Source organism: Suillus plorans (genome assembly GCF_016647745.1).
Source record: "Suillus plorans strain S12 chromosome Unknown HD556scaffold_35, whole genome shotgun sequence".
NCBI classification, from domain to species: Eukaryota; Fungi; Basidiomycota; class Agaricomycetes; order Boletales; family Suillaceae; genus Suillus; species Suillus plorans.
Genome location: NW_024537419.1, coordinates 253,772 through 280,176, shown reverse-complemented (window position 1 = coordinate 280,176; position 26,405 = coordinate 253,772). Strand labels below are relative to the sequence as shown.

The window sequence follows — 26,405 nt, the reverse complement described above, 5'->3', positions numbered from 1 at the left end:
TATTTCCTCACTGCAACAGACCTTCCTGAGCGTGCGGATGCATGAACTGGAGTTTGATTTATGTGATTAGCACGATGGCCAGATAATACAGAGTTAACCATGGTCGCTCCGTATTTCCTCCACGAAACTTACAAACAACTCAGTGAGCGAAGTCAAGTCGTCTTACAATCGCGTTGCTCTTGCATGTCAATACTGTTTGTCCTGCAATCACCATGATCACGCTGTATTTCCTCACTGTAGCACAGCTTCCCGAGCAGGAGGATGCGTGAACTGGACTTTGATTTGTGCTATTAGCACGACGGTTACACATTATAGATATTGCCATGGTCGCGCGGTATTTCCTCGATAAAACTCGATAGCGATCCAGTGTGCCAGATGCAGCTTGTTTAAACGGGTGGGTGGATGGCCGAACTGTCGCTCGATTGACGCTGTTAGCACGACATCGAAACAATACAGATATCACCATTGTCGCTCCATACTTCCTCGTTGGAACTTACAAACAACCCGGCGGGTGGGTGCACGAACTGTAGCTTAATTGATGCTATTAACGTGACGTTCAGATGATGTAGAATTTCAAACCGAGAAATTATCATGAAGGCAAATCATTAAAAACAAAGTAATACCGACTACAATCGTAAGAGAAAGTTTAAGCAATATACTTCTTAGGGTGCATCCAAATCCGCATCATCACGCTGTGCCCTCTGCCTTGTGAGAGCATTAACAGACATGTTGGCCTTTACCGTGTTGCTAATGTCATCACGGTGACTTCTTCCAAAAACCTTCCTACGCGGCAGAATTCAGTCGAGAGCCGTTGAGAATGAGAATGTACACGACCCACCTGGTCCACCACTCGAGGAGCTTATCGATCCTGAGACGCGCTCCTCGACCGGGGGGCTTTTCGAAAAAATCGACAATTGTTCGCCAGAATTGCACGTAGTCGAAGTCTCCATCAACAGACCGCCAAGAGGTAATAGAAGAAAGTGCAAATCGCACCTGCCAGTGTGCACTTATCAGTCATCATCGCTCTCGGGCTTTCCAAACGTTACTTACTTGGCATACTATATACGCAATCGAGCGAGGTGTAACTTTTTTCATTTTGATGATCTGCGCCACGTGTTTCTTGACCTTGAGGCCGGAGGAAGACCTCCTAGCGCGCCTGTTGTTCTCAATGATATCTGCGCCATCACCGTCGCCTTCTACGTGCTTTGCCGAGGAAGGCGATGTGAACACCGCTTTGTAACTCTGAATAAACTGGTGAGATTAACATCGAGATAGGTGGCTGGTGCAGCAGACCTGAAGAAGGATTTTGCTCTTGAAAAGGCCCTCTTCCAGATCGTCAGGGTTGGTGGTATACCCCTCATACAGGTAGGCCGGGAAGGAAAGATCTGTCACGATGTAACCTTCTGAGCGGTCTCGTATACCTGCCCTTACCCTACCAAATGGTGAGTGTTTTTCTGAGGATTCTGTGTACCACTTACACCGGGTCTTTCCAATCAAGCTCAGCTGGGCAGAGCAGCATGCCGCACGCATAATTTGTGAACCCACGGGAATGCTTGTCATCGGAGTCGACCGGGGGATCTGGCTTAAATTCGCGATTTACCCAATCGGAAACGAGAGCCTTGAGTTTCGAAGTGTCGTCACCTCGAGCACTGTCAGCCCCCTGCCGAAGCTTGTTAAACGGTTAGCACGGTCGAGACGATCGAAGTGGCGAATACCAACTATTTTCAATAGCTGTGCATAGTCGTCATACTCCATATCTGAAGCCTCCTTATGGAACCAAGGTAACGTACTTGTGAGTGCGTGATACCCTATCTGCAACCTATCTTGGCTATATAAACAAGCTGAACAGTTAGCTCTTACAGACAGACTTAAGGGCGAAAAACAAACGGACTCGAGAGTATTTTCCTGGTCGTCGTCCGAATCGTCATATCTTCAGTCATTTTCAGCGACGAGGTCCTCGACGTTATCGAATAGAGCGACAACGCGCCTGATGGCCCTTCCTTGAGCCATGTAATAGTTGGCTTGCCTGACGGTCAGACTGTGAGAAAAGCCTGCGATTCATTTGCTTGCCGTCATACCTTTCTTTCACCGTGCGCGTCGACTCGAGAGTCAGCAGTTTCTCCTCCAGCTGCGCAATTCTCCGTCTTTGTCGCGCCTCCACAGATGGTGCCATAGTGTTGGACTGTTTGGGGAAATCGTCCTGGTTCTCATCGTTACCGTCCGAGTCGACGTGTGGCATAGAGGTGTCCTCAACGTGCGACATGGAGACGGAGAGATATAAAATAGGTTAAATAGAGAAGAGCGTTACCCAACGGTGGAGGGAAAAAGGGAAGGGGGAAGGAACAATGAATAGTACTGACTAGTTGGCACCTTATATGCTGGTGACGACCAGCCGCGGCGCCAATAGGGTAACAAGCGCCTACCTATCTTGGGTTGGCCAGGGATGAAGTCTCGCTTAAATAGATACCTAGTTAGGAAATCATTAACGTTATAAAAACTTTGAATATGATGACGGGTTTACCCTGGCCTCGGACTCAGTCGTCGTGAATGGTGGGTGACACATCATCCAATCCAGCTCCAAAGTACCACAGCGTGACATCTCGACCTGTAATATCCAAGCGTGGGTGACTCGGAAATGAGGGAGAGAAAATCCTTCGTATACAGGTAGGACGTGCATGACTCCATCACCCGTGCTCGGGGAAGTTCGGTCCTGCGTACTACGGGTGGAATTTGTTGAAGCCGAAGGACTCCATAACGGGGAAGTAGTAAGCCTTGGGGTTGAACGTGGATGTTCCTAGCCTCTGAGTCTGCTGTTCGCCGAAGGCCTGGCCTCTTCCTTGCATCAGTAGTAACAATCTGAGAGAGGGTATCAGCAAAAATACGCCGTTAAAAGCACCAGCTTCGATAGCCTTGGTGAGCCCTTCATCGAGAATCGTTGCCCCTACCTTCTGAGTCTGCGGGACCACTGCTCGTCGGAGAATTCACATGTGTAGACGTGTCCAACATCGGTGCCGCAGGAGGCGCAGACCCTTGCAATAGTATCGCGTGGGCCGAATGACCTTGAAATCCGTATCGAAGAAGAAGACGTCCCAAATTGCAATCTAAATCATGTTTATTAGTAGCAGGATTGTCAGTGAAATGGCACTTGGCTTGCCTCTCCTAGATTCTCCACATCTTCATCAAAAGGTACCTTCAAAGCGCATTGAGTCATCAAACGCGCGTAGACCAGACAACAGACTACATCCCAGTTGAAATACAAGCGCCAAGGCACTGACTGGCAAAAATCCAAATCCAAAGCTTACCGGTGTTCCCGAGATACTACGCACAATGCTCAGATCGAGCGCATCAACATCACAGCTCAGGTGATCAAGGCGTCTCATTGATTGGTATCATCAAGAGCTCGTTCAACTTGAACCACCTTGCCGGAGCTATAGCTGCATCAAGTAGTCACGATATAGTCAATGTCTGCGCCCTTGGGTCCTACCCACAAAAACTCGACTCACCGATCAATCGTGCATACCAAATATCTCAATACAGTCTTGCTTTTATATCGTCTCATTCGTTTCCAGAAAATTGATGTAGACGAGACCTATGATGTCGTGTCCGACTCGTGAGCCGTCGAGCACAAAATTTCCCACAGTCGGGCCTGGGAAGCAACCCGGGCCAGAACGTCCTCCTCCAACAGGTGCTGAAAATTTCCCGGTACGAGTAGTTAATTTTATCATTGGATGAATGGATGGCTAACGAGTGAATAGCTCACCACGTACACCGCATTTTTGTGTCCAGTCTCTATGAGATTCAGACCTTCGACTGGTTTGCCGGTCTTCGCATCGCGATAGCAGCTCATTGAATATTGTTTGGGTTAGAATCGGTTGTATTGTGGCGGTAATGGTAGATTGGAGGTGAGCTCATGTCAATAGAAGTACCTCTGAAGGCTGGAGGGATTGCTCACGAGAGGTCCCACCCAGGCAAATTCAATCCTGACTCGGACTGTGACAGGACAGCTTCAGGACGCCGTAACCAGGAGATCGATTGGCCGGTGGGTGGTCCTATCTTTTTCTCCCTTCAGCTTTTTCTACTCAAAACAACCGGAGTATCCCTCAACAATCTGATACAGATAGTATACTGCTCCATGCAGGAATCCAGCCAACTGCCAAGCTTAGTATGCGACATCGTTACGGCACTAGCCCTGACTGTCCACCGTCCGAGTCACAGGCACGGGTGATGATCAGCATTTAACTTCAGTTTGTACGAACTTCGGAACTTCATCTGTCATGGAACCGATTTTTTTCATGTTACTAAAGTTCATTGGCCCTCCTTCAAGCCCACAGTGCAACAAGTTTACCGAATGTTCTGTAGTAACTACTCGTTTTCAGTTACTGTAAGTATTTTCTTTTGTTGCTCCTCGCCATGCTTGATTATGTCAAGAACTGTCTGCCAGTCAGTGCCTGTTTTCTCCCGACAGATGCGTTTGGTAGCTGGAGCAGTACAATCCGGACTCGGAGATGATAGCCGCACTTTCTCCTTGTCAGTGCAATGATTTGGGTCGATGTTGTCGATCTTCCTCTTGGGATGAGTGCTACAGGCTACCTTGGCGCAAGAAACTTCAAGTTGAGCTCGTAGTATGACTTCACAACTTTTTGCTGAGCCAGCTTCCTGATCTCATCAGCACAACGAAACCCACGCCTGTTGGAATACACCTACTACCGTCTTCCGAGCCGGACTCGGCGCAGTCGTGATGGCAGCAGATAGTCTCTGATTTTCCTTCTCTCTCAAACTTGAATGACTCGGAGAGGCAGCAATAACAATCTCCTGCGAGAGACATGTACGTGAGCATGATGTTTCAAATGAAGGAACCAAGAGTCGCAGTAGCCACTTACTACTACTTCTTGATACCTGGCAGGCTTCAGAGGTTCCCGTGTAGGGTTGAGCGTCGCACCACCTCCAGATTCCGAGCAATACCCCGGCCCGTTCGAGTTAGTGCCAGAACAAGTACCACTAGTAGGACCAAATACTACGGACGTCGTAGAAAATTCAGACACGAGTTTGCGACTGGGTTCGAACGGGATACCATCATGATAATCATGCGGCACACTTGTATCCCCATTGACCCGAGTGGTCACAGCCGCTGGATCGCCGTGACTGGCAGGACGGCCTTGGTCATATTCCAACATACGGCTACCGTCCATGTCAGGCTAGTAGTAAGTACTAGTTGTTAGGAAGTTGGCTTGAGGTCAACCTGTGAGTTCTTATAGTTCGGTCTATCTCTGGTGACGTACAATCACCAGAGCCATGACAGCATCAATGGTAGGGTCGTGGGCCTGACATAGGCTATATGCATATGTGCAGCCAGGCTCACTGGCAGGTGCCTAATGATAGGGCTGTGCTTCACGGCGTAGTAGCAAGATCCTTTTGGCAAAGATCCAATCAGTCCTTCTTAGAAAACATAAATTGGTTCCCTTTTTTGGTATGTGCTGAGTTCTCCGATCATATCACGAAGTTCTTCGGGACACCTTATCCTCCGAAATAAGTTTGCTTCATTTCCTCTCCAGGCAACTAACTGACGAGCAGGCAGCATATCATCCTGCACAGTGCTGTGAGTTGGTCAGTGAAATGCAAGAACCAAGTCCGATCAGCGAATATTACTTTCAAACTCCGAAGACTTATTTACCAATCGCTTACACCCCGAAATCCCCGAAGCCCACCTTTGAACAATCATGTTGCACTTAAACTTGGCTCTGTCTTGTAGTGATGAACCTGAACCTAAGGTTTCATCCGGCCGCAACCGTAACATGAGTGAAGTCTCAGAACTTCACATCCCACAGATTGCATCCCTACCCCTTCAACAAGTTGAACACCCGCAGCTTGGGGATATTTCTCCCAGTCCCGCTCCCAGCCGGTATTCAAGCTCTCCTCCAAGCTCTCCTCCAAGCTTTGGCTCGTCCGCCGTGCCAGCATCAGGTATTAATAACCCATTGTATGCCAATGGTGGATAATCTCAAATATAAAATTGACAGCTGCTACTAGTAGCTCTAATAATATCTCAGACGCAGAGGACGATAACTTCCCTTGGACACCTCATTCTAAGCAATCCGGTGGTCCCTTATATCCTGTCAATTCATGCGGGTCTGCTCGGGCTGGAGTAGGATCGCCGACTCCAAATCGTTCTCCTCAGATTGACAGCACCGACGCTTTCTATCCTCATCCCATGATCACCTCCTTCGAAGACCAACATTATTTTGACAGATTTTTAGGCAGACCTGTCAACGACGAGCATTCATTGGAAGATATTAGCCAGAAAGTACGTTATATTTTCAACAAAATACCACAGCTCTCAAGATAGATGCCATTACAGATTCAGGATATCTATTTTAGCCATATAGAGCGGCTTAGCGCGCATTCTGTCCGCTGTGCTGTTCATTACAAAGAAGCGGTTCGTGAACGCAAACGCATGCGTTGGTACACCGCACGCTGGGAGGTTGCGGAGATCCAAAGGCTACACACCCTTGTTCGTTCCTTGTGTGACGAATCGGAGACGGAATTCATTATGGCGGACCGAGAATCACGGTGGTTATTGGATGTCCTTGTCAAACGACAGACACCACCTACTTTGGCCACACATGCCCAATATGCCAGTGCAACCTGTGACAACGACAAAAAATCTCTTCGTTTGGCTGACGCTGAACTCGCCCTTTTCGCCAATCGCTCTTAGTCTATCGAGCTGTAACGAATTATTAGTACGTATGGCTTTACCTGACAAATATCCTTAATCACCATGTTTCCAGACATTATCACCCTTCCTACAAATTATGTTGTATTTCCACATGAATCATGGTGGATACACCGGTTGCTTGTTTTTTGATGCTAGTATGTATAAACTACGCTCCGGCTCCACCTCACAAGTTAGTTCAAGATAGCGTTGGTAGTAGAACCATTGAATGTATCTCATCTGTCTTTCAAGTTTCTGGTGGAGTCCCTCACGGTAGCCTGCAAGGAAACATAGTTATGGTTATTCACCTTCCCTCTATGGGGCTGCAACACAACTTCGACATGTGACGCTTACCAAGCATGAACGCTAACCCGTAACTACCGTGAGTCCAAGACAGTTATGTTAGTTGCAACTTCCTTTCAGGATTGCTAGCTCGAAATCGGCATGCATTTTTCTGAAACGCTCAGTTGGATCTGTCTTTTCTTGTTTATTCTAATGGTTTCATGCGATGCTCCGGGTTGCTCTTGGGTGAGGCCAACAGACAACCGAGGACTCAGTAGGCACCGATTACACTGTCAATTCTATAAGAAAGACAGCAGTCTTGCGAGTAGGAAGAGACGTGATCGCGCAAAGGACGCAGTTCGTTCAAGTTTGGCTCCAAATCCTTCGTCAAGCACCTCAGTGAGTGACTTCCTGCTTTGACACGAGGATAGAACCTCCAGCTATGGCTAGTACTGAAATCAACGTTAGAGAATTTTAGCCGTCCGATTTGTGAAGGACCGTCCGAGTCTGAAACCAATTGCTCCTCACAAATTACACGGGCCAATGTCTATGGCTTGTGGATTGCACGGCAAAGAGTCGGGCAGTCTTACAGTCTCGCAAAACCGTGGCAACTACGACTCAGAAAGACGAGAAAACGATCAAATTGATGTTGAGATGGGGAGCGATTCTAGGACCGTGATGGACGACTTTGATTCAGGTTCGTGTCTCCTTGGGCAACTTTCAAGGAGTCCATCCTCTGATATATTTACAAATCTGCCGAACCTTTCAGAGGGAACCGCGTTCCCAATGAGACGAATCCCGAGACCTCTCGATGATATCGAGCCCTCGCACAGTGATCTCAACTATTCCGATAGTGCTGGAATCCAAACGGCCTCACTGCCCGCCCAATCCAGGATTCGACGGGTTCTCTTAACACTAAGAGATACCCTCCAGACCGCCTTCAACTCGTTTGGACTTTGCCGGCTATACCCTCGCCGTCCTTCCTTTGAGCCGGACCAATTTATTCCATCCGCGTTACTTGCAAAAACCTCCCCAATACCTACCCAACTTGAAGGAGCCGATTCTCCAGTGAAGGTCTTTGCGCCACCTTACCCATTTCCAAACATGACTACCTATCGCCTCATGTCCTGGATGCATTCCGGTAGCAATCTAATATCTGAAACTAAAGTCTCGCACCTTGTCAGGGACGTGATGATGGCAGAGGATTTCGACCGCAAGCACCTTGAGAACTTCTCAGTGAAGCGGAGCTTGCGAGAGCTGGATAGGGATGAGAGTGGAAAAGGGGTTACCTTTCCAGATGACTGGATTCAGACCAGCGTCGCCATTAGCATTCCGACGAGATCAAGGGAAGATGGCCCTCAGCCTTATACGGTTCCAGGGTTTCATTACCGCCCTCTTGTTGAAGTCATACGTGCTGCGTTCTCCAACGTCCAAGCAAAGGCGTTCCATCTCTTGCCCTTCCAACGATTGTGGAAAGATCCCTTAGACGGTCATCAAGAGCGGATCTACGATGAACTCTACACCTCCGATGCCTGGCTGGAAGCTCAGGATAGTGTCCAGAGGCTGCCAAAGGAACCAGGGTGTTCACTGGAGCGTGTCATCGCGGGTTTGATGTTTTTTTCCGACGCTACTCACTTGGCAAATTTCGGGACTGCAAAGGCCTGGCCCCTTTACATGTATTTCGGGAACTTGACGAAATACGCAAGATCATCGCCCCAATCTGGAGCATGTCACCTGGTAGGATTCTTACCTTCGGTAAGTCCTCCTGAACTCTGCACACTGGTCCACCGCCTTTGACAGTGTCAGGTCCCTGACAGCATCAAAGATATTATCAGCAATCTGCCTCGTATATCAAAAACTGGTATGGCATCTCTTCTTACCCACTGTCGCAGGGAGTTGTTCCATTCTTGTTGGGAAATCCTGCTAGATGAAGACTTTCTTGCCGCATATCGCCACGGTATAGTTCTGAAATGTCCCGACGGAGTGATGCGAAGGGTCTTCCCCAAAATCTTCACTTATTCCGCCGACTATCCTAAAAAGTAGAGTTCTTCCACGATATTTTCAAAACGCTGACTCACTCATTGATTTACAGAGTTTTAATCGCAACTATGAAGGATATGGGTCTATGTCCATGCCCTCGCTGTGTCACACCAAAAAGTATGTTTGGCTTTCTCGGGCTCGCAAGAGACATGAAAAGTCGTATCAACAACCTTCGAGCATACGTGACGACAAATGTCGTCAAAGCTCGCGATTTCATCTACACATGGGGAAATACCGTAGATGGTGTGAAGGTAGAGAATACGCTTGGAGAGGGATCATGGGTACCTGTTCTGGTAGGTGAAATTACCTTCGCATTTTTTGATCGCCTCACACCATCTACTCACAGAATCAATTTGTTACAAAGCTCGGACCTTTCGGCCTCGACACATTCCGCATGCTTGTCATCGACTTCATGCACGAATGCGAGTTGGGTACCTGGAAGGCGCTTTTCACCCATCTCATCAGGCTTCTCTATGCCCTTCCTCGAGGTAGTGAGCTTGTCGCAGCCCTGGACGGCAGGTATGAGGAATGTGTAAAGAGCAGTGTCGTATGCTAAAAGGTCGTCGACTCTCAAATTTGTTGTAGGTTTCGACAAGTGCCGACTTTCGGTAACGGCGTAATTCGGAAATTTTCTAACAATACTTCTGAAATGAAAAGATTAGCAGCCCATGACTTTGAAGATATCTTACAGGTATTTTCCGGCCGCCGTTTTCTGTACTCAACCTGCTGACTACTCTCCATCGCTAGTGTGCCATTCCGGTCTTCGAAGGGCTTTTCCCCACTGACCATGATGCGGCCATACAGTCTCTACTGTATCAATTTTCGCAGTGGCATGCTCTTGCCAAACTTCGGATTCACTCGGAGTCCACAGTCGAGTTTCTCGAAGAAACGTTCAAGAAGGTATCTCAGAAGTTGCGCAAGTTTCGAAACTACACCTGCGCTACTTTCAACACTGTCGAATTACCCAAGGAGAAAGCAGCCCGTCACCGTAGGATGGCTCAACAATCTGCAATGAACGGTACCTTTCCAGGATCAAACGGGGCGAAGACAAAGAGGTTTAATTTGGGTACGTATAAATTTCATGCGATGGGAGACTATGCGAGAACCATCAGGTTCTTCGGTACTACGGATTCTTTCAGCACTCAAATTGTACGTCTTTTTTTCAAGTCCATACTAGTATGCAGCTCATGTTAAGTTAAACCAGGGCGAGCTTGCTCACAGAGCCCTGAAGGCCTTTTATCCACTGACCAGTAAGAAAGACACTCCGGCCCAGTTAGCCAAGCACGAGCGTAGGCGCCGTGTACTACGGCGGGTGGCCGAAGTGGCCTCCTCTGGCGGCCAACCAGGAGCCAATGCCCCCCCATCGACATTATCTGAAATGCATCACAGTATTGCGGCCACTCGGAACAATCCGCTTAATTTATTTGTATTTCTTCGAGAACACAGCGACGACCCTGCCATTAAGGTAGAAGTCCATTTCTGAGGCACCTTACCTCTTACTCACAGCGGCTGTCAGAATTTTCTACCAAGACTGAAGGACCATATTCTCTACAGGTTGAAGGGGTTAGACGTTAGCCATTGTGACCACACATTTACAGACGAGGAACGCACCTCCATCATAATCCCCAACAACACTATCTACTCGGTCCAGACCATGCAGATACATTATACTACCTACGACTTCAGGCGAGAATACGACACCATAAGCCTCAGAACCCACGGCGACGTTATGGTACTTTCGGGCGAGACAAAGCCAACCCATCCTTACTGGTATGCCCGTGTATTGGGCATATACCACGTGGACGTATTGTTCAATCAAGGCGGCCGGCTCATGAAGCGACACGTTGAATTTCTCTGGGTCAGGTGGCTAGCGGTTGTGCAGGGCCATAAATCAGGCATGAAATACGCCCGTCTACCCAAGATCGCGTTTGTGGAAGAGTCGGACCTAGATGCCTTTGGGTTTCTTGATCCAGGGCAGGTAATCCGAGGCGCACATGTGATTCCAGCGTTTGCTTCTGGACGAGGTGTCAGCTCACTTCGATATGGGAAATCATTGGCACGCCCTTGCGGGCAGCAGGATGACTGGGAACAGTTTTATGTCGGGATGTAAGTACAAATATACCTTCTGGTAGTACTTGAATTCTCAAGTTTGAGACAGATTCGTAGATCGGGATATGTTCATGCGTTATACCGACCTTGGTGTTGGACATTCTGCGATGCTTCGGAGGATTACCCGAGACTGTCTGGGCTCTCAGGCTGCGTTGGCAGCACAGGCCAATGGCACGGGTGATGTAACCACCACTGACGAGGATGCGGACGAGGAGACAGGGGATGGTGAGGGTTGCGAGGAATGCGACGATGGGCAGGAGGACAGCGATGTCGAAGATTCTGACTCAGAAGGGTTGAATGAGCTTAGCGATGGGGAACTGGGTGATGACGACGACGACGACGATGACCATATCTCTTTCTGAAGCCCCTCGAGTCCCTCCAAATCTCAGTTATGCCTTAGTCACTACTAGTATTACGCCAAGGATCATTGTTTCCACGCCATTGCTATAATCATCATACAATACTACTGCTGCTACTAGTATGCTACTGTTGTCTACCGGTGAGACAGTTTTTGTTTTATTTTGCGTTGGTTGAGGATCTCGACGTGAATCAGTTCACCTGACTCGGCGTATCCCCGGACGGTCCGCCCTGTGCGGCGTTTTCGAGAATTCACAAGCACATTTTTCATTTGATCAAACATCGCCTAACGAGGGTTCTCGAAGGTACAAACGTTAGTATCTATCACTCTTGCCTACTCTCGAGTTAACTTTGCTTTAGATATTATGATGCAGCCCTGATTTCGTGCTTCTTGTTTGGATTTGTCGACGCAGCGGTGTTCCGTTTCCCGGGGTAGGTCCTTGGTATAGTCGCTATATGCCCTCCTAATTCTATATATTGAAGTCTCTCTAGGTACAAGCGAAACGACCTAGGGTTATGCACAGCGATTCTTGTGGGAGAGTCAGTCAGTCATGCTTGTAGTGCCCTTATCATGATGCAGCCAACATCAGGAATTTTAGCAGGCCTAGACGGTACACTGGGTTCACAGCTTGTAGGTCTAAAGCAATATTTGCACGCTCCCAAAAGTAACGCTGACTTTGATGCAGGTGACCGTGCCTGGTAGAGGGCACTTTAACCATCATACTAGTTGCAGTGTGCGATCTGGATTTTACCAGACTTTCTTTCAACTCCGAGCGTCTGGCTTTCGAACGCTGGCGAAACGATGGATGGAGGAGGACGCTGCAGCCAAAAAGGAGGATCGATGCAAGCGTGTAGAGGGTTTTCCTGTGGGAACTGCAACCTCATTTTTTTGTGGCCAGGTTAGTCTTTGACAGGCTCGAAAAGTCAGATTAACGATAGATAAGGCACTCAGATGTTACTGGCGATCGCTTCTGGCCTATCACTGGTCCGCTACTTGTCGGCGTCGTCGGGTTTATGATTGCCACATCTACCATGAATACGGTCGTCCGATATCTGTCGCTGTACGAACCTTTCAATCATCTTTCAGCAATTTTACGATTCTTTGCGACTCAGTCCTCAGTTACCTATGTTACCTTTTTGACTTGGGTATTTAATAGTATTTTTTCCCAATCGTGGTCGAAACACGCTGCAGCCATCGCACTGGTGAACTCGGTGTCAACATCTGGCAACATTGATGCACTGTGAGTTTACGGTGACCCCGTACTCTATGGTCTCTCACTCACGCCATCACAGGTACTTCCGGTCATCTAGTTTGGGACCTTCATACGTAAATCTGTATATCATTTGCATCCTGACAAGCGCCATGTCTATTGCGATGTGCTGGACGTTTAGGTGACATCTTTCTCGGTGCAATGAAGCTGCTGAAGCTGAAGAGTACGCTCTAGGGTTGCCCAAAGGCTTTAAATATGTCCTGTAGTACTCGCTCTTCAACTGGGGCTGCTGGGAAGCAGTGGGCGGTGCATCTATAGACTCGGATGTAGCATGGTCCACGCCATAGTCACATAAATGAACTCCACTGCAACTGCCCTATCTACTGCCCTATCTACTGCCCTACCAAGTCCCGACACCTCAGGCTGGTGCTCTATACTGTCAGCTCCCGCCTCCTACCACTTCCAACCATTTTTGTTCTATCATCCGAGCTTAAAGTTCAGTGCGGTGAACTACTAGGCTAGCTCGCAAAATCACTCTTACGTTACAGGCCGCTCGAGGACTATCAGGATAGGAAGGCGGAACGAACGGGGAGCTCAACTTTCACGTTTCCTAGCATGGAACGCAAGTGCAGTGGGCCGGTGTCTGTTGGCACACCAACGAAGACGATCTATGACGAACTACCTACTCCAACTGCTTCCATAGCGAATGTTGCGCGCCTTCCTGCGCTCATGGGCTCTGGACTACCTACTGGAGCAATGTTGCCACACATGCGCACGAAGAGTTCATCTCCCAAGGATTCTGGAAAGTTGTTCGTCGTTATTCGGGCACGGAAGCCTCAATCATCACAACCCGATACTCATCCACACATTCACAAGGTTGGATACTCAATGGACGAAACTGGAGCAGGACCTTCTTCGCAAGCAAAATCTCTGAAGCCATGAATTGACATTATAATGTGCATACACGCCTTTTACGCTTTGTTCTTACCTTGTCCTACTTTGCATTTATGATGTACCACCTCGTGATTCTTACGGTACGCATCATCTTGCATATGTAATATTTACTGCACTCGTGCATCTGAACCACACTCTGGAACGAGCAGGCCGGAATCAGGAGTCGGGGACTGGTGCGCAAGCACCGTTACGATCTGCTACTGCTACTTGCTAATGTGTCTCGCAGAACCATCGTGAATGTCACCCACACGCGCATCGCGAGGGCACTCCGCAGGAATGTTGCATCGTCAAAATCAAACACTCCGGAGCAAGATGCTTACATGGAGGAGCAGCGTATGACATACAAGTGTGAAGGCAAGAAGGAGCCGGGGCCCGCTAGCGTGAGTGCTCTGGTGTTTGCTTCAAGGAATCCACAGACTGATGACGAACCATCCCATCACATAGGCAACGAGTACCCTAACAGACGGTGTACAAAGACGGACCATATCACAAGGGAGGTTTGGCGGATGCCCCTAGACAAGAACCCTTGTAGCTGAAAAATTGTGAATGGGATGGCTACGTGGATTCGCCGGGGATAGCCTGGCATATTCAATTATGATCATTGCCGCTACGCATAGTCAAAACGTGCCTTACCGTGACCGTGACTATCATAGGTCTCTGGAGTTCAGACTCAGACTCGGAGTGAGTTGCTGTTTTGCACCGAAGGAAAACTTTACTGATCAAACGGTCACGAGATCAAAGGCAGATTTTATGCTGGTGACAAGGGTCTTTCATCTTAGCACTTTACTCTCAGGCTATGATGGTGCACGTACTACGACTTCTTCAAGTTACCCGCTGCACGTGCAATTCGATTCCAGCTGCTTCTAGTAGATTCGAACCTCGCGGCCGCAATATGGAAAAGTCAATGCTTCAACCTAATCCGTACGATGTTACCAAGTGGGGCTCCTCTCTTTCAATTGTGCCGATACTAAAAGCCAAATTAGGAATGTCTGATTTGACGCCCATGCCTCGTTGTCGGCAATGAAGTCAAAAATCAGCAGACGCATTTACATCAGAAGGGCCGCTTCCTATCACAGACTCATCTGAACTTTTAGTCGAGATGACCACAATAAAAGTTCGCAGTAGTCAGACTCCGCTACCTCAGCGTCTGCTGTCAGCTGGCCGCCACGATGTACTCTGGTGCTGGCAATCCGCATTTCAACTTTACTGATCATAATGCTAGCTTTAGTAGTGATCAGCAGCGTGACTCGGAGCAGGAGCTACTAGAGTCCTTCTCTATTCAAACTCCTGATCTGTTCTCAGAATCTGACTTCTCGAACTTGTTTGATACACAGGTTGGCAATCATCATGACCCTTACACCACGAGCCCCAGAAACTCATACCCCAATCTCGATGCGCACACAAGCCATCCTGATTACCGTAATGCTACCAGTGTGACTGGTTTTGGGGAAGACTCGCTTGCCAATAGCTCGTCTACTCAGTTCACCTCCTTCGACCTGAACGCGGGCAATATTCCAGTCGAGCCGGGTCCCACTATGACGCCTCACATGGCCTCTATGCCATCACACTATTATGCATCAATTGCTTCGTACTTTCCCGAATTCTATGCTCCTATCCTATCTAATGATGGCATCTCTACGATGCCTGATCCAGAAGATCTGCTACCTTTGGACTTTGGCCAACCTTTACCTCTACCTATCAACGAGCCCTCGCACTCCAACGCACCATCACAATTGCGTCTAGAAGATCCGTTGCCTGCTCAACCTTCAAGAAAACGCCGTCAAGGTACCTTTATTCCCTTTGATCCGCGTCAAAAGCGGGTGAGGGGTTGGGCGGCTGCCGAGGTAGGCATTTCTTGTTATGAACAAACAACTAATGACTAACGGATCGACAGGATGTTGCGCCATCCACGGCACCCTTGCAGCCCATTGTTACTGCCAGTGATTCTGGGCAGTCTACATCCCAGAAGCCTGGTGTAGGGCCTGCGGAGTATGACGAGAACCATACGATCCACAAGGAAATCGTTCGGATGGCGCTGGACACAATTATCAGATCCGTGCTTGCCGAAACCCCTTTCTTATTCGAGGACGAGCGAAAGCAACAAGTTCATTCAGCATTAGTCGAAGCAGCGTGTGCCTTCGCCGAAGAAGGTGGGGTTGTACCTTTTTTAAAATGATTGATAGTTCAATTTTACACCAACAGATTCTGCCAAACGTTGGACTTTGGATAACGAATCGAGGCTCTACAGAATTCTATCGGCGCCATCTGTGAACGTGATGTCCGTTGCTAAAAAGCATGCACACAATCTCGTTCCGCGCGGCTACGATCTACGTCTTCCCCTTTCTTCTGTCGAATCGGAACCCAAGCACCAGGTCAAAATGGTCAAAAATCTCATCAAGCAGCCACCGTTTCCCCCGAGATATGTTTTCAAGACCGATGGGGTGAATGTGTTTGAAAATGACGTGCTTCGGGACATTGTCCAGAACACTGTCGTAGAACTCGGCTACCTGCGATACATCACTCAACAGTCTCAACTCGACGGCTTGTATTGTACAGCCACCGTCGCTGTTCATTGCGTCCTGCTCGGGCTAAAGGGAGGAGGAAATGAAAATGTCGAGTTCTCAGTCAAAGTATTCAAACCCATGCACACCGAACTGATGAAATTCATCAAAGAGTATATCAACCCCCACAAACAACGATCGGACTGGTGGGAGAATCACAAGTTACTTACCCTTCGTAGATTAGCAGACATATGTGCATTCCAATCGCTCCGTGGCTGACCATACTACTTACATCTATCCTGTGACCATGATCGTCGATAACTTAGAGCGCTCTGTTTTGTATATACATTTGTAACTTGCGTAGTACTGAGTTGCGGCAGCGTGTCAACATCCTATGCTATCTAAATCGTAGCGGCGGCGAGTGAAAGTCGGACATAGCCATAAAACATCTGGTCTGGTGGTAGTTGGTTCGTGGTTGACGAGCCTGACTGGTTATTGCTATCGTGGGAAGAGATAATACCGGATATCGAGAAGCGGCGTGGAGAGGCGCCCCAGATGATCATTGGCAAAGGCCACAATTATCTACGAATCAGCACTTGTCAGTACATATATTGAATACTACTTTTTCCTTGATGTCTGGTCAGGAAGTACATCGGAGTCACATCACAATGAAGGGCACTTCTGAATTCGGTCCCTCGCAGGCTACTATGGTGCGATGTAACCACATTTTTCATGAATTCCATGGTGTTCTAGATCCGGTGACAATTTTCAAAGCTATCTTTCAAGGGAAAGCCTTGAATGACCTTATAACCAAAACATATATGGGGGACATTAAGAACACTCGACAAGATTGACATGATTCCCCTACTATAACTCACAGGCTGCGACGGTGCCATGTCGCAGCATTGTCACAAATTCCCATACTAATTTACATATGATATTCAGTGCTAATGCCACCTGCCAGGAAAAAGCCTTGAATAGTGATATAATTCAAAATATAAATATGGGGAAATGAGAACACTCAACAAGCGGAACTCAATTACACTACCATCCGTTGCGGGTCACAATGTAAGATAGTAACAACTTTGTTACGAACTCCTCATGGTAGTCTAAATTTACAAACATCCATGCCTATGTATTGACGACTCAAATATCTTGTAGTATAAATTGACATATTTAGTTGAAGCATAATTATATCCTTCTATAACTCACACGACTACAATATCAAGGACTCCTGAATTCACTGATGTATGTCTTTGGCGCCTGTTAATGTGAATCTATATATGACGTAGTATCTACTCAGAGTTGTACAATTATGTAAGAGCGATAATAAATTAGATCATGATACGATCGAAGGGCCTTCCGAGTTCAAATGTAACGAATGACATCGATGCATGATGCAAAGCTCTATACTCTGAATCTCAGGTATGCCATTAGAAGCGCAGAACAACCAGTCACTAAAAGCAAAACATCAGCATCCTAGCCTAAATCTAAGCATTTAAATCTGCACATACCGAATCCAACAAGATACTGCAGCGTCGTTGCCTAAACACCCAAGGGTTCAGTAGTCGCTTCGTCGAAAAGAATTAAGAAACATACCTTCGATTGCTGAATCGTCGTCCTCAAGTTCGCAATCTCCTGTTCGATTCTCGCATCCACCTCCTTGATCTTGAGCTCCTGCCCGCTGCTCTCATCCCGCATCCGTCCCTTCTCCAAATTAAGATCCAGTCGAACGCCAGCCTGCGTACGCGTGATCTCCTCACGCAGTCGCTGCTTCAGCTTCTCCATATCCGCAACCAAGCGGTCATTATCAGACTTCAAAGAAGCGAGGTCATTCTTCTCAATAAGCTGCAGCTCGGATTTCAGCTGTGCGAAATCGACTTGTTGGGTGTATTGATGCTGGAATGGAAATTGTATGATATGAAGAGTGAGAAATGGGCAGTTTATTTGTTGAGTCTCGCAGCACTGCGAAAGGCGGCAGGAGCGCTCACCTTCTCCTGTTGAGCTTTCGTGACCATGTTGCTTGTCATGTTCCGGATGCTCTCATCGATGACCTCTGCCATGGCACCCATTATGCCTTCTGCTTGCGCACGGTTGAGACCTTCGCGCTCGAGCCGCTGCACGAAGTGGTGGGTGTCGAAATGGAAGTCATGCACAGCGTGCGATGCATGGAAGGATCGGGCAAAGGCGGATGACTCGGCGCGAGAGAACCTGGACTTCGACGGACCAGATGCATTAATGCGAAAAAAGAGCGTAGAGTTGTATGATGGAGCCGAGCGATTAGCAGGTCTGAATGTTCCTGCACGAAGAGAGTGGGCGAAGCGGGTGGTGGTAGTGCTCATAGATATGTGGACCCGCGTGGGAAAACTAGCATTACAAGAGCCGAACCCGAACTTGTGCTCAAAATTCAAATTGTTTACCCTTGCTCTCCTGCTAGCATCCTAATTCGTGTTATAACTGTTGTTAAGAGAATTTGGAAAAGTGATCATGTCAACGAGCACAAGCCCCCATGCTCACCAACACCAGCATGCTCAAAGCACGAGTCATAATCCTTGGGGAAGCACAAGTGGCACAGGCCCCCTCGGTACGTCTCTTACTGACACCTTCGGGCAGTCCAGGACGCATTACCAGCCAGGCTACATGATGGTACGCTTGTCCTACCTCCTACCATCTTAAATTCTCAATATGATTCATGTAGTCCGTGGCGCAACATAATGTAGGTGGCCGTTCACAGTGTTCAGAAACAAGACTGACGCGTTAGGCGCATAGGTCATGTCCCCCAGCGCACAAAATGCAGACGAAATTCCCGTCGTGCAGACCAAGGCAAAAATAAACAAGGGTCTGTCCCGTGGAGCCTCGCATTTTGGTGCCGAGTCGATGTTTGAGAGTTCGAGCACGTACGTTTACGTTTTATTCTTATTCTATTATGTTAAAGTCGATTTGTCGCAAGGCAAAGGCAAGCGTTCACGGACATGGACGCGCCACCGACCAGTTCAGTCAATGATATATTCCGTGAGGGATCTTCTTTTGGCGAGTCCCAACGGGCAGTTCTTCCCCCTTCGCGCGTACGTCCCGTCCTTATTTATGATTCCCTTTAATTGATTGCTCTCGTATTCACAGCCCTTCTCCCTCTCAAACTCTTCCTCTACATTGAATATCTCCCAGTCTAAAACCCATACCCAATCAAGCACCCCAAACCAACCGACCTATATAATTGTTTTTGGCTATCCACCAGACAGATATTCCCTCACTGTAGAATATTTTCGCTCGCTTGGCGCAAGCACCGAACCAGAGCCTAATACGGAGATTGTGAACGCGTTCAGAATCGGATTTCGTGACCCTGGAGAAGCTATGCGTGCAGTCAGGAGAAATGGGGAGGTCTTGGGGGGAACTTGGATGGTGGGCGTTAAATGGGCTGTAAGATGTTTTTTTTCGATGTCGAACGGCGTGCTGACTCTTACGATGCATGAAGGACTCTACTCAGGACCCCCGCGGACCTGATTTCTCGGCGTCTACTTCTCCACCACGGGCGCAAATCCAGACTTCACAAGTACAAGCGCATACGGACGGAAATGCGATGGTGGTGGATAGCGCTGCTACTGTTGGGACGCCGATCAAGCTTGCGCCGTCTGTAGCTGCGTTCCGTAAAGCTCCTGCGCCGGCACCCCAGAAATCTGCGCACGCCATGCCTGTACCAATTGTTAATGCGCAACAGAGTCCTGCGAAAGGCGTGCTTGGGCAGGTTGGGGATCTATTATTTGGGTGGTAGTCATATTCGTACTCTGGTATGAGTGCGCTTTTGTTTTTGTGATGTCTGCAGATGCATATATATGGATGCGTCTTTGAATTTCGTGGATGTGTGATCAACTTGCGGGGTGTTTCACTGAGATAGACTAACATAGGTGCTACTACTACTAAGTACAACCGAAATGTGCTCCCCACTATGCATGACCAGCATGCAGAAGGTGCGATCGACATCAAGTTACATACACACTATTTACGATTAGCTTATTTGTATATAAAGCTGCAAGCCTGCTGAACCCATCGTCCGACTGTGGGAAGATATGAGCAAAGGTCCAACACGCATGCGGCAAATCCGCATATTCAGGAAGAGCGATGATGTTCACCTGGCCGCGTGAAATCACGTACGGAAACTCACGTCTGGGTTCTTGAGGCTGATTCAGAATGCCGACCTATCACTTATTGGGCCGCTATGCGGGGGGCTCTCCTGCCCCATGGGATGCGATGAGAGATGGGAAATCAATGAAAGGTCAAAGAGTGCATACATCATTCCACGGTCGGGAGTGTTGTGCAGTAGTGGCATGCTATTTGAGAACAATGTCCTGATGTTGATGAAGCCATAGAATCTCTTGTAGCTGTCGTGACTTTTCTCGACCGGAATGGGTTGGTGTCATCGTGTGTTCGGGCCAGTTCTGACAGGTACCTAACATTGTTGTAAGTGTAATATTGAAGGGAACGTCAAACGTAGTGTACAAGCCCATCTCTTATTGTAATTCACGGTAGAAGACGTCCGAAGGTGAGCGGACCGCTTGTACATTAGAATATAAAGTAATATACGACCATGTAAAAGGATGGCAATCAGCATAATCACCAGCAAGAACTCGCCGGTTCATTGATTTGAATGCATCTGACGCTGTGTAGTCAAGTGTGTAGCGTGAAGTCAGCATGACACCTCAAGGCCTCACACCCTATAGATGCAAAGACTCAGGGGCAAAAAACTCGTGCATTGTAAGAGACTGTTTACAAAGAAGTCCACTTTATGACAGCGAGGTATGTGTTGGAGGAATCCTGCGTACTATGTACTGAATGCGACGTGCCCAGTGGGCTAAGAAATCAAAAAGAGATCTCCCGCCATCAGGGGCCACCCGGGAACGTAATTTCCAGTTACTGAAGCCTTGGCGTATAACCTGAAATCGAGAAAAAACTTCGTCCATGTTCGGACGCTGTGCTGGATCCGAATCCATCATGTCCGATACTAGACCGCCCAGAAATTCTACGCCTGAGTAGTGCTGTTTTATACAAATCAGAGTATGAAAAATGAGAAGCCGCTGTTACACCTTACGTCGAGAAACGTTTCCTGGATGGCATGTCCAAGATACCAAACATCAGTTGGGAAAGGGTTTCGAGGTTTAAAATTGTCTTCCTTGAATTCAGGTACTTCCTTATCCCCACCGAATATGGGATCTTCCAATGGGTTGGTGTTGGATGCCTCATATTTGCGGGAGATACCAAAGTCTATGTAGTAGTATTTTGGTGGTGATTGCATGCGCGTGCGATACCTGGCTGGGCGTTTGAGGTCCTCTGACATATATTGTTCGCTTGGATGCCATGCATCTATGAACATGCAGCCGTCCATCAGCATGTTCAGTTGCATACAGTCACTACGTCCAGGTCGTGAGACAAGTCACTCAATCAACTGGGATACGCACCGGTGAGCGACATGATGCCTGTGCATAAAGCGCAGCCCCTTCGAACGTAAGAAAGAAGTCATTATGAATTGGTGCATGAAAAGCATACCTCAAACAGCTGGTGAACGCAATCAACAACTTCTCCAACCGTGTCAAAAGAGGGATTCATAATATCTCGAAGTAACGGCATGACAATTATCACAGTATGATTGTCGACGGGCACCTCCAAAACATCGTAAATTGGCACGCAATGGTTGGCTGGGTCAATGCTAAGAGGATGGGTAGAGAAATAGCGACCGATCTCTATCTCATAAGGGTGACGGGATATGTTTATGCGTTTCAGTGATACTCGAGCGCCGTCTTGAATACGCCGTGCATCTAGCACAAGATAGTGCTAAAGAACGCATGGTAATCGATAGACACCGCTATTATCAAAACACCTACTGGTGGCACAATCCCATCCTCACAGTTTATATCAACTTTGTTGGTGTTCGTCCAAGAGGGGACCCAATCTGGACTGTAGCGACTTCGTAGCTTGTAACCCTTTTCTTCGAGGAATTTGTAGTGGCCACTCCACCAAATCTCATATTCAGAAAGGTGGGAATGAGCAGCGGAGGTCGAGGCCATCCTCAAAAACACTGCCTGCGTTGTTGTGTGGACTAAAAGTAAAAGGTTGTCAAAGCAAACATGGACCCATAATTCGGACCCCGGCACTTCGCGGACTTCAGAACCAACTTACCGCTTAATTATATATGTAGGTCATTCGCCGTGACCCATGCCAAGTTACGTCTCAACAATTCATATACCCAGCTGAATATACGTATCTACAAAGCACCCTGATATATATATAGGGAACTTTTATCCGAATGACGAAAATGTTCTGCTGTATTGTTCTATTTCGAGGATTACACGATTTCTTATCGACTTCAGGCTCAAGCGCCAAGCATATAACTTACTATGGTATAGCAACAGCTAGTTGCTATATCTGCATAATTTTCCTGTGAAGGAAACAAGCTTGTTATCTTTGCCCTCTGGACTCATCATCATCAATCGCTTGCACAGGTCGTATATAACCAAGGAGATCAGCGCGACAGATTACGACAGCTTCCGTCGATTTTTAGTTACATACCATGCGTCCCCCAAAGGCCAGTACAACAATTCGAATATCCGCGAACTTTGGACCTGCGAGCCAATTCGCAAACTTGCCCGCGACCTTCATTCAGCTCAAGGGCCGGACAGATCTTGAAGAAGGCGACCTCTATCTACAATTATCGCTGGCAACCCTGCGAGAGCTGGCCGACTTGTTGGAACACGATCGTCTCTCAGAAACTGATAAATCCACCTACAGTCGAGCTTACACCGCTGGCAAACTTCAATATGACCAGTAGGCTTTTCCACCTAGCCAAAATGCCTTACTCACTCGCCTTCACAGGGCGGTAAAACTCAGAGACCAACTTCAGACGCAGAAAAAATCCTTTCGCAAGTTCATTGTAAACCTTTTCGTCCGCAAGTCGGATGCCGAGCGCTTTCTCAAGGTCACATATCGGGCTTATACGAGTATCAGAGTAAGTCAACTAGTCGCACAAGAGACATCTTTGAATTGCAGTTAAATGGGAATACTACAGAGGACTTCGGATGACCTGGCCAGACGGTTGCTACCAGAAAAAGATAACACCCTTGGTATGTCAGAACAACAGGGCGACTCAGTTCCTTACTAACTCCAATCTGTTGACTAGTATTTGGAACCCCCGAGAAGTCCGCACAAGACCAAGCCTCTGATTGTGAGGAGAGTCCGCGTGATGTGGTAGAAGGTATGTATGATCTCCACATTCCATAGCACAATACTGAGCACAAATCTTTTTTACAAAGACAGTCTTTCAGGTTGGTGTGATAGCTCTTTCTTTCTCTCCGTCCATATCTCACATGTAGTGGATTAGTCACCGATCTTCCTCCAAACAAAACCATCCGAGGCCTTAATGTAGATGTACATAATAAACAGGAAGAACATGAGCTCTTTGCGACGATTAGTCGAATAGTGAAAGCCAGGAATGCGGACGAATATGAACAGGCAGAAGAAGCAGAAGAAGAAGAAGATGATGATGGTAGTGCCACTGGTATGATTTCAAAATCATCACCCATGATATAACTCAACAGGATCTTTGATAACTCAGTCATACCCTTGAACTCGCAAAGTAGAGCGCCATCCCCTAGCTCCAGCTGCTCATTGATCAATATTTACATCAACCAAAGCGTGGTGTCTTTTGATTCAGAATCGACAGGACCAACATTGAATGTCGGGGCGAATGAAGGTTTGTCATGTTCGCTGCCGATGTCAACCCATGTGATGTTTAATGACGATGATAGGGGACCTGTCAGCGCTAGCCCTGGATATCAATAAGCCAACGTCTCAGTTGACTTGATTTGATGATTGTAACGCGTTCGATATTATACTATGTCTAGTCGACAGTGTATCAGTAATATATTATTGATTGGGCATTCGTGGGTCTCAAGTAGCTAAAAGCACCGCAATTACGTATGTACTTCCAACGTCAGTTCAAACTCCGGCAATGATGTATCACACAAGTTGTCACAATCCCAGTTTCTATTCCGCGAGGTTGGGAAACAGTTTCATGTGTTGGGGTTCTACGTACTCTTTGTCGATCGATCGGATTTGAAATGGCACATTGTCCTTGGCGATCCTCATGTAACAGGTGTCAGGTATTTGTATTTGGACTGGGTAGTACCGGTGTTGGAAAACAAAGCGTCACGGCATCACAATCTGTTCCTTGTTTTATGGTCACTTCCACTTCTGGGTATTATTGTTCTCCAATGGAGTTTGCGTTGGCCAGTTATTAATATCAATTAATGGTCGGGCCTCCAGCTGCCAGACTTATAAGTGTCTTTTGCGAGCAACAACTTGAATTCAATATTCCTGCACACACACGTGCCATATGTCAGACGCAGATGAATAGTGCTAGTGAACAGGTATTGGGCTTCCGATGCAGGGACAGGTGAATCACAAATTGACCTACGTATCCTATCGCTCGCTCAATAGGGCAGAGTATGATACTACTATAGCATCCACGTTCACATTTTCGTTCTAATCCTCTAATATTCAGCATTCCTTTCTCGCAGTCTTTCCAACTAAGACTGAGTTGTCTCTTCCTCGTTTCTAGTCTGAGCCTCTTCGTTCCTTAATTATGATCTTGTCGAATCCTGGGCAATGGACGGGTTCAATGAATATTCAGACCAAAATGTGGGGCAGTCTGTAACATTTGCAAAAGGACATGGGGAGTATGGAACACATGATGTAGCATTGGAGACAACACTTATACATCAGAGATAGGTCTCTGGCTCAAGGTTACCACGCGGAAGCACACGAGGAAGTATCCATAGAGTATACACGATATCTTGAAGATAACTCACATATGAATATGTTATAAGTGAGTCGAGAAATGCCGTTCAGGTTGGAAATCGAACCAGTGCGTTGGTCGACGGAAGGGGAGGGCCGAATGTTCGTGGATACATCGCAATTCTGGACATCCGAGTCAAAGGAGAAAAACGACAAGGACAAAATAAAATGGACTCTGGATAATTATGGGATCCCTTCGTTTGGGTATAGGAAAGCCTCGATAGAACTGCGGAAGATGCAGGATGCACTTGTTCGTCTAGCACCACCAGTGGCGATAGTACTTGGAGGACAAAAAGACAAGTAAAAACGAAATGGACGAATGAATGAAAGAGTCACGTATCCTCCGCCCATGCGCGCGCAGGCTTCAGCCTTGCGTTTCAATATTTGCTGTCATAATAATGGAGGCCCTCGGCCGGTAATTGACAAATTGGTCTCCCGTTTTGTTCATAACTGAGTCACCTTCATGACCCTTTTCGGCTGGTCACCTGACGTCATTGTCAGCATATTGCTAGACGACGTACGTCCATCATGATATGCGTAGTCTACTACGGTATCACAAGTCTATTGCGTCTTTCACCAGCATCAGAAAAGCCTCTCCTCTGACTTTCAAATCTCGTTTTCATCGATCCGCCTTCGTCATGGGAACTAACTCCAAGTCTGAAGATGAATGGCGTGCCATTTTGTCTCCACAGCAGGTGTGTTCTTCAATCTACACCTTGGACGTATGCTCACTCTTTGCGTCGGAGATAGTTTAGAATCCTCCGTCAGAAGGGAACAGAGGGACCCAACACAGGGGAATACAATCACCATGACACGTCAGGCGTGTACAGCTGTGCTGGCTGTGGCACACCACTATACAAGAGCAGCACGAAGTTTAACAGCAGCTGCGGATGGCCTGCTTTCTTTGATGGTAACTTATCATTTTCGGAAATCCAACTTCTCTCTCATGGTTCATCGTAGCGATCCCTGGTGCCGTTAGTAGGCACGAAGATCGGTCGATGTTTATGACGAGGACAGAGATTACCTGTACCGCATGCGGTGGTCACCTCGGGCATGTGTTCAAAGGAGAAGGATACGATACGCCAAGTACGCTCCTTTCTATCTTGCATATTTTTGGTCTGGGTCTTACAACCTCTACAGCCGATGAACGACACTGCGTGAATTCGGTCTCGCTGAACTTTAAGGGGGAATAAAGTTTTGGTTGCGTGAACATCATTAGAACGCAGATACAACGTGTACCGTTAATGGCCGGTGATGCACTGTCGATTCCGAAATTGAGCTTATTCAGTATCTTACCTGAGGAGACAATAGTCGAATCTCCTCAAGGACGGCTTAATCTCGATAACATGGCTGAATAACGATCAGTTGGGTTATGACATACTTTGATAATAAGAATACATG

General features: G+C 47.5%; 11 protein-coding genes across 11 annotated transcripts; 7 read left to right on the top strand and 4 right to left on the bottom strand.

Moving 5' to 3' along the window:
* Positions 1 to 924: 924 nt before the first annotated feature.
* HD556DRAFT_1193378 (uncharacterized protein) lies at positions 925 to 1,678 on the bottom strand (the record flags this gene model as incomplete). Its single annotated transcript, XM_041296229.1, has 4 exons — positions 925 to 993; positions 1,051 to 1,242; positions 1,294 to 1,432; positions 1,479 to 1,678. Coding segments are annotated over 4 exons (600 nt in total), but the record flags the coding sequence as incomplete, so codon positions are not given.
* Positions 1,679 to 4,362: 2,684 nt separating this feature from the next.
* Positions 4,363 to 5,189, bottom strand: HD556DRAFT_1444336 (uncharacterized protein; the record flags this gene model as incomplete). The annotated part of the gene is made up of 3 exons (XM_041306766.1): positions 4,363 to 4,656; positions 4,705 to 4,812; positions 4,881 to 5,189. The coding sequence occupies 3 exons, from the start codon at positions 5,187 to 5,189 to the stop codon at positions 4,363 to 4,365; spliced, it is 711 nt and encodes a 236-aa protein (XP_041159238.1).
* Positions 5,190 to 5,717: 528 nt separating this feature from the next.
* On the top strand, positions 5,718 to 6,712 carry HD556DRAFT_1444335 (uncharacterized protein; the record flags this gene model as incomplete). Its single annotated transcript, XM_041306765.1, has 3 exons — positions 5,718 to 5,961; positions 6,018 to 6,301; positions 6,356 to 6,712. The coding sequence occupies 3 exons, from the start codon at positions 5,718 to 5,720 to the stop codon at positions 6,710 to 6,712; spliced, it is 885 nt and encodes a 294-aa protein (XP_041159237.1).
* A 5,724-nt stretch (positions 6,713 to 12,436) lies between these two features.
* HD556DRAFT_1239122 (uncharacterized protein) lies at positions 12,437 to 12,893 on the top strand (the record flags this gene model as incomplete). The annotated part of the gene is made up of 2 exons (XM_041298021.1): positions 12,437 to 12,738; positions 12,791 to 12,893. Coding segments are annotated over 2 exons (405 nt in total), but the record flags the coding sequence as incomplete, so codon positions are not given.
* A 170-nt stretch (positions 12,894 to 13,063) lies between these two features.
* Positions 13,064 to 13,801, top strand: HD556DRAFT_1481240 (uncharacterized protein; the record flags this gene model as incomplete). The annotated part of the gene is made up of 2 exons (XM_041308630.1): positions 13,064 to 13,203; positions 13,257 to 13,801. The coding sequence occupies 2 exons, from the start codon at positions 13,064 to 13,066 to the stop codon at positions 13,648 to 13,650; spliced, it is 534 nt and encodes a 177-aa protein (XP_041159235.1). The 3' UTR covers positions 13,651 to 13,801.
* A 1,030-nt stretch (positions 13,802 to 14,831) lies between these two features.
* On the top strand, positions 14,832 to 17,017 carry HD556DRAFT_1309194 (uncharacterized protein; the record flags this gene model as incomplete). The annotated part of the gene is made up of 5 exons (XM_041300246.1): positions 14,832 to 15,506; positions 15,557 to 15,812; positions 15,865 to 16,384; positions 16,628 to 16,761; positions 16,917 to 17,017. The coding sequence occupies 5 exons, from the start codon at positions 14,832 to 14,834 to the stop codon at positions 17,015 to 17,017; spliced, it is 1,686 nt and encodes a 561-aa protein (XP_041159234.1).
* A 275-nt stretch (positions 17,018 to 17,292) lies between these two features.
* HD556DRAFT_1379042 (mitochondrial protein) lies at positions 17,293 to 18,524 on the bottom strand. The gene is made up of 4 exons (XM_041303180.1): positions 18,155 to 18,524; positions 17,763 to 18,062; positions 17,678 to 17,708; positions 17,293 to 17,620 (listed from the first exon to the last, which is right to left on the bottom strand). The coding sequence occupies exons 1-4, from the start codon at positions 18,503 to 18,505 to the stop codon at positions 17,571 to 17,573; spliced, it is 732 nt and encodes a 243-aa protein (XP_041159233.1). The 5' UTR covers positions 18,506 to 18,524; the 3' UTR covers positions 17,293 to 17,570.
* Positions 18,525 to 18,550: 26 nt separating this feature from the next.
* HD556DRAFT_1379038 (uncharacterized protein) lies at positions 18,551 to 20,205 on the top strand. The gene is made up of 6 exons (XM_041303179.1): positions 18,551 to 18,809; positions 18,862 to 18,879; positions 18,933 to 19,060; positions 19,114 to 19,228; positions 19,284 to 19,580; positions 19,636 to 20,205. Exons 1-6 carry the CDS (start codon positions 18,651 to 18,653, stop codon positions 19,930 to 19,932), a joined length of 1,014 nt encoding a protein of 337 aa, XP_041159232.1. The 5' UTR covers positions 18,551 to 18,650; the 3' UTR covers positions 19,933 to 20,205.
* A 477-nt stretch (positions 20,206 to 20,682) lies between these two features.
* HD556DRAFT_1379030 (uncharacterized protein) lies at positions 20,683 to 22,252 on the bottom strand. The gene is made up of 5 exons (XM_041303178.1): positions 22,037 to 22,252; positions 21,702 to 21,986; positions 21,614 to 21,651; positions 21,247 to 21,565; positions 20,683 to 21,193 (listed from the first exon to the last, which is right to left on the bottom strand). The coding sequence occupies exons 1-5, from the start codon at positions 22,217 to 22,219 to the stop codon at positions 20,942 to 20,944; spliced, it is 1,077 nt and encodes a 358-aa protein (XP_041159231.1). The 5' UTR covers positions 22,220 to 22,252; the 3' UTR covers positions 20,683 to 20,941.
* Positions 22,253 to 22,326: 74 nt separating this feature from the next.
* Positions 22,327 to 24,160, top strand: HD556DRAFT_551641 (uncharacterized protein). The gene is made up of 8 exons (XM_041310930.1): positions 22,327 to 22,976; positions 23,025 to 23,157; positions 23,218 to 23,272; positions 23,329 to 23,403; positions 23,462 to 23,473; positions 23,530 to 23,706; positions 23,764 to 23,901; positions 23,957 to 24,160. Exons 1-8 carry the CDS (start codon positions 22,723 to 22,725, stop codon positions 24,010 to 24,012), a joined length of 900 nt encoding a protein of 299 aa, XP_041159230.1. The 5' UTR covers positions 22,327 to 22,722; the 3' UTR covers positions 24,013 to 24,160.
* Positions 24,161 to 25,488: 1,328 nt separating this feature from the next.
* Positions 25,489 to 26,267, top strand: HD556DRAFT_551515 (methionine sulfoxide reductase). The gene is made up of 5 exons (XM_041310929.1): positions 25,489 to 25,521; positions 25,585 to 25,699; positions 25,755 to 25,914; positions 25,965 to 26,090; positions 26,145 to 26,267. Exons 2-5 carry the CDS (start codon positions 25,643 to 25,645, stop codon positions 26,195 to 26,197), a joined length of 396 nt encoding a protein of 131 aa, XP_041159229.1. The 5' UTR covers positions 25,489 to 25,521; positions 25,585 to 25,642; the 3' UTR covers positions 26,198 to 26,267.
* Positions 26,268 to 26,405: the final 138 nt, after the last annotated feature.

What these genes read in the sequence shown, in the direction of transcription:
- HD556DRAFT_1379042 (XM_041303180.1), bottom strand. Translation starts at nt 18,505, where the DNA reads ATGAGCACTACCACCACCCGCTTCGCCCACTCTCTTCGTGCAGGAACA. An exon ending in CGACGATTCAGCAATCGAAG is followed by an intron (nt 17,709 to 17,762) that starts GTATGTTTCTTA and finishes TTGGGTGTTTAG; the next exon opens with GCAACGACGCTGCAGTATCT. An exon ending in GCAGTATCTTGTTGGATTCG is followed by an intron (nt 17,621 to 17,677) that starts GTATGTGCAGAT and finishes TTTTGCTTTTAG; the next exon opens with TGACTGGTTGTTCTGCGCTT.
- HD556DRAFT_1379038 (XM_041303179.1), top strand. Translation starts at nt 18,651, where the DNA reads ATGTCAACGAGCACAAGCCCCCATGCTCACCAACACCAGCATGCTCAA. An exon ending in ATGTTTGAGAGTTCGAGCAC is followed by an intron (nt 19,061 to 19,113) that starts GTACGTTTACGT and finishes ATTTGTCGCAAG; the next exon opens with GCAAAGGCAAGCGTTCACGG. An exon ending in CAGTTCTTCCCCCTTCGCGC is followed by an intron (nt 19,229 to 19,283) that starts GTACGTCCCGTC and finishes TCGTATTCACAG; the next exon opens with CCCTTCTCCCTCTCAAACTC.
- HD556DRAFT_1379030 (XM_041303178.1), bottom strand. Translation starts at nt 22,219, where the DNA reads ATGGCCTCGACCTCCGCTGCTCATTCCCACCTTTCTGAATATGAGATT. An exon ending in AGGATGGGATTGTGCCACCA is followed by an intron (nt 21,987 to 22,036) that starts GTAGGTGTTTTG and finishes TGCGTTCTTTAG; the next exon opens with CACTATCTTGTGCTAGATGC. An exon ending in GCGTTCACCAGCTGTTTGAG is followed by an intron (nt 21,652 to 21,701) that starts GTATGCTTTTCA and finishes TTACGTTCGAAG; the next exon opens with GGGCTGCGCTTTATGCACAG.
- HD556DRAFT_551641 (XM_041310930.1), top strand. Translation starts at nt 22,723, where the DNA reads ATGCGTCCCCCAAAGGCCAGTACAACAATTCGAATATCCGCGAACTTT. An exon ending in TGATGATGGTAGTGCCACTG is followed by an intron (nt 23,707 to 23,763) that starts GTATGATTTCAA and finishes TTGATAACTCAG; the next exon opens with TCATACCCTTGAACTCGCAA. An exon ending in GAATGTCGGGGCGAATGAAG is followed by an intron (nt 23,902 to 23,956) that starts GTTTGTCATGTT and finishes TGACGATGATAG; the next exon opens with GGGACCTGTCAGCGCTAGCC.
- HD556DRAFT_551515 (XM_041310929.1), top strand. Translation starts at nt 25,643, where the DNA reads ATGGGAACTAACTCCAAGTCTGAAGATGAATGGCGTGCCATTTTGTCT. An exon ending in CCATTTTGTCTCCACAGCAG is followed by an intron (nt 25,700 to 25,754) that starts GTGTGTTCTTCA and finishes CGTCGGAGATAG; the next exon opens with TTTAGAATCCTCCGTCAGAA. An exon ending in AGAAGGATACGATACGCCAA is followed by an intron (nt 26,091 to 26,144) that starts GTACGCTCCTTT and finishes CAACCTCTACAG; the next exon opens with CCGATGAACGACACTGCGTG.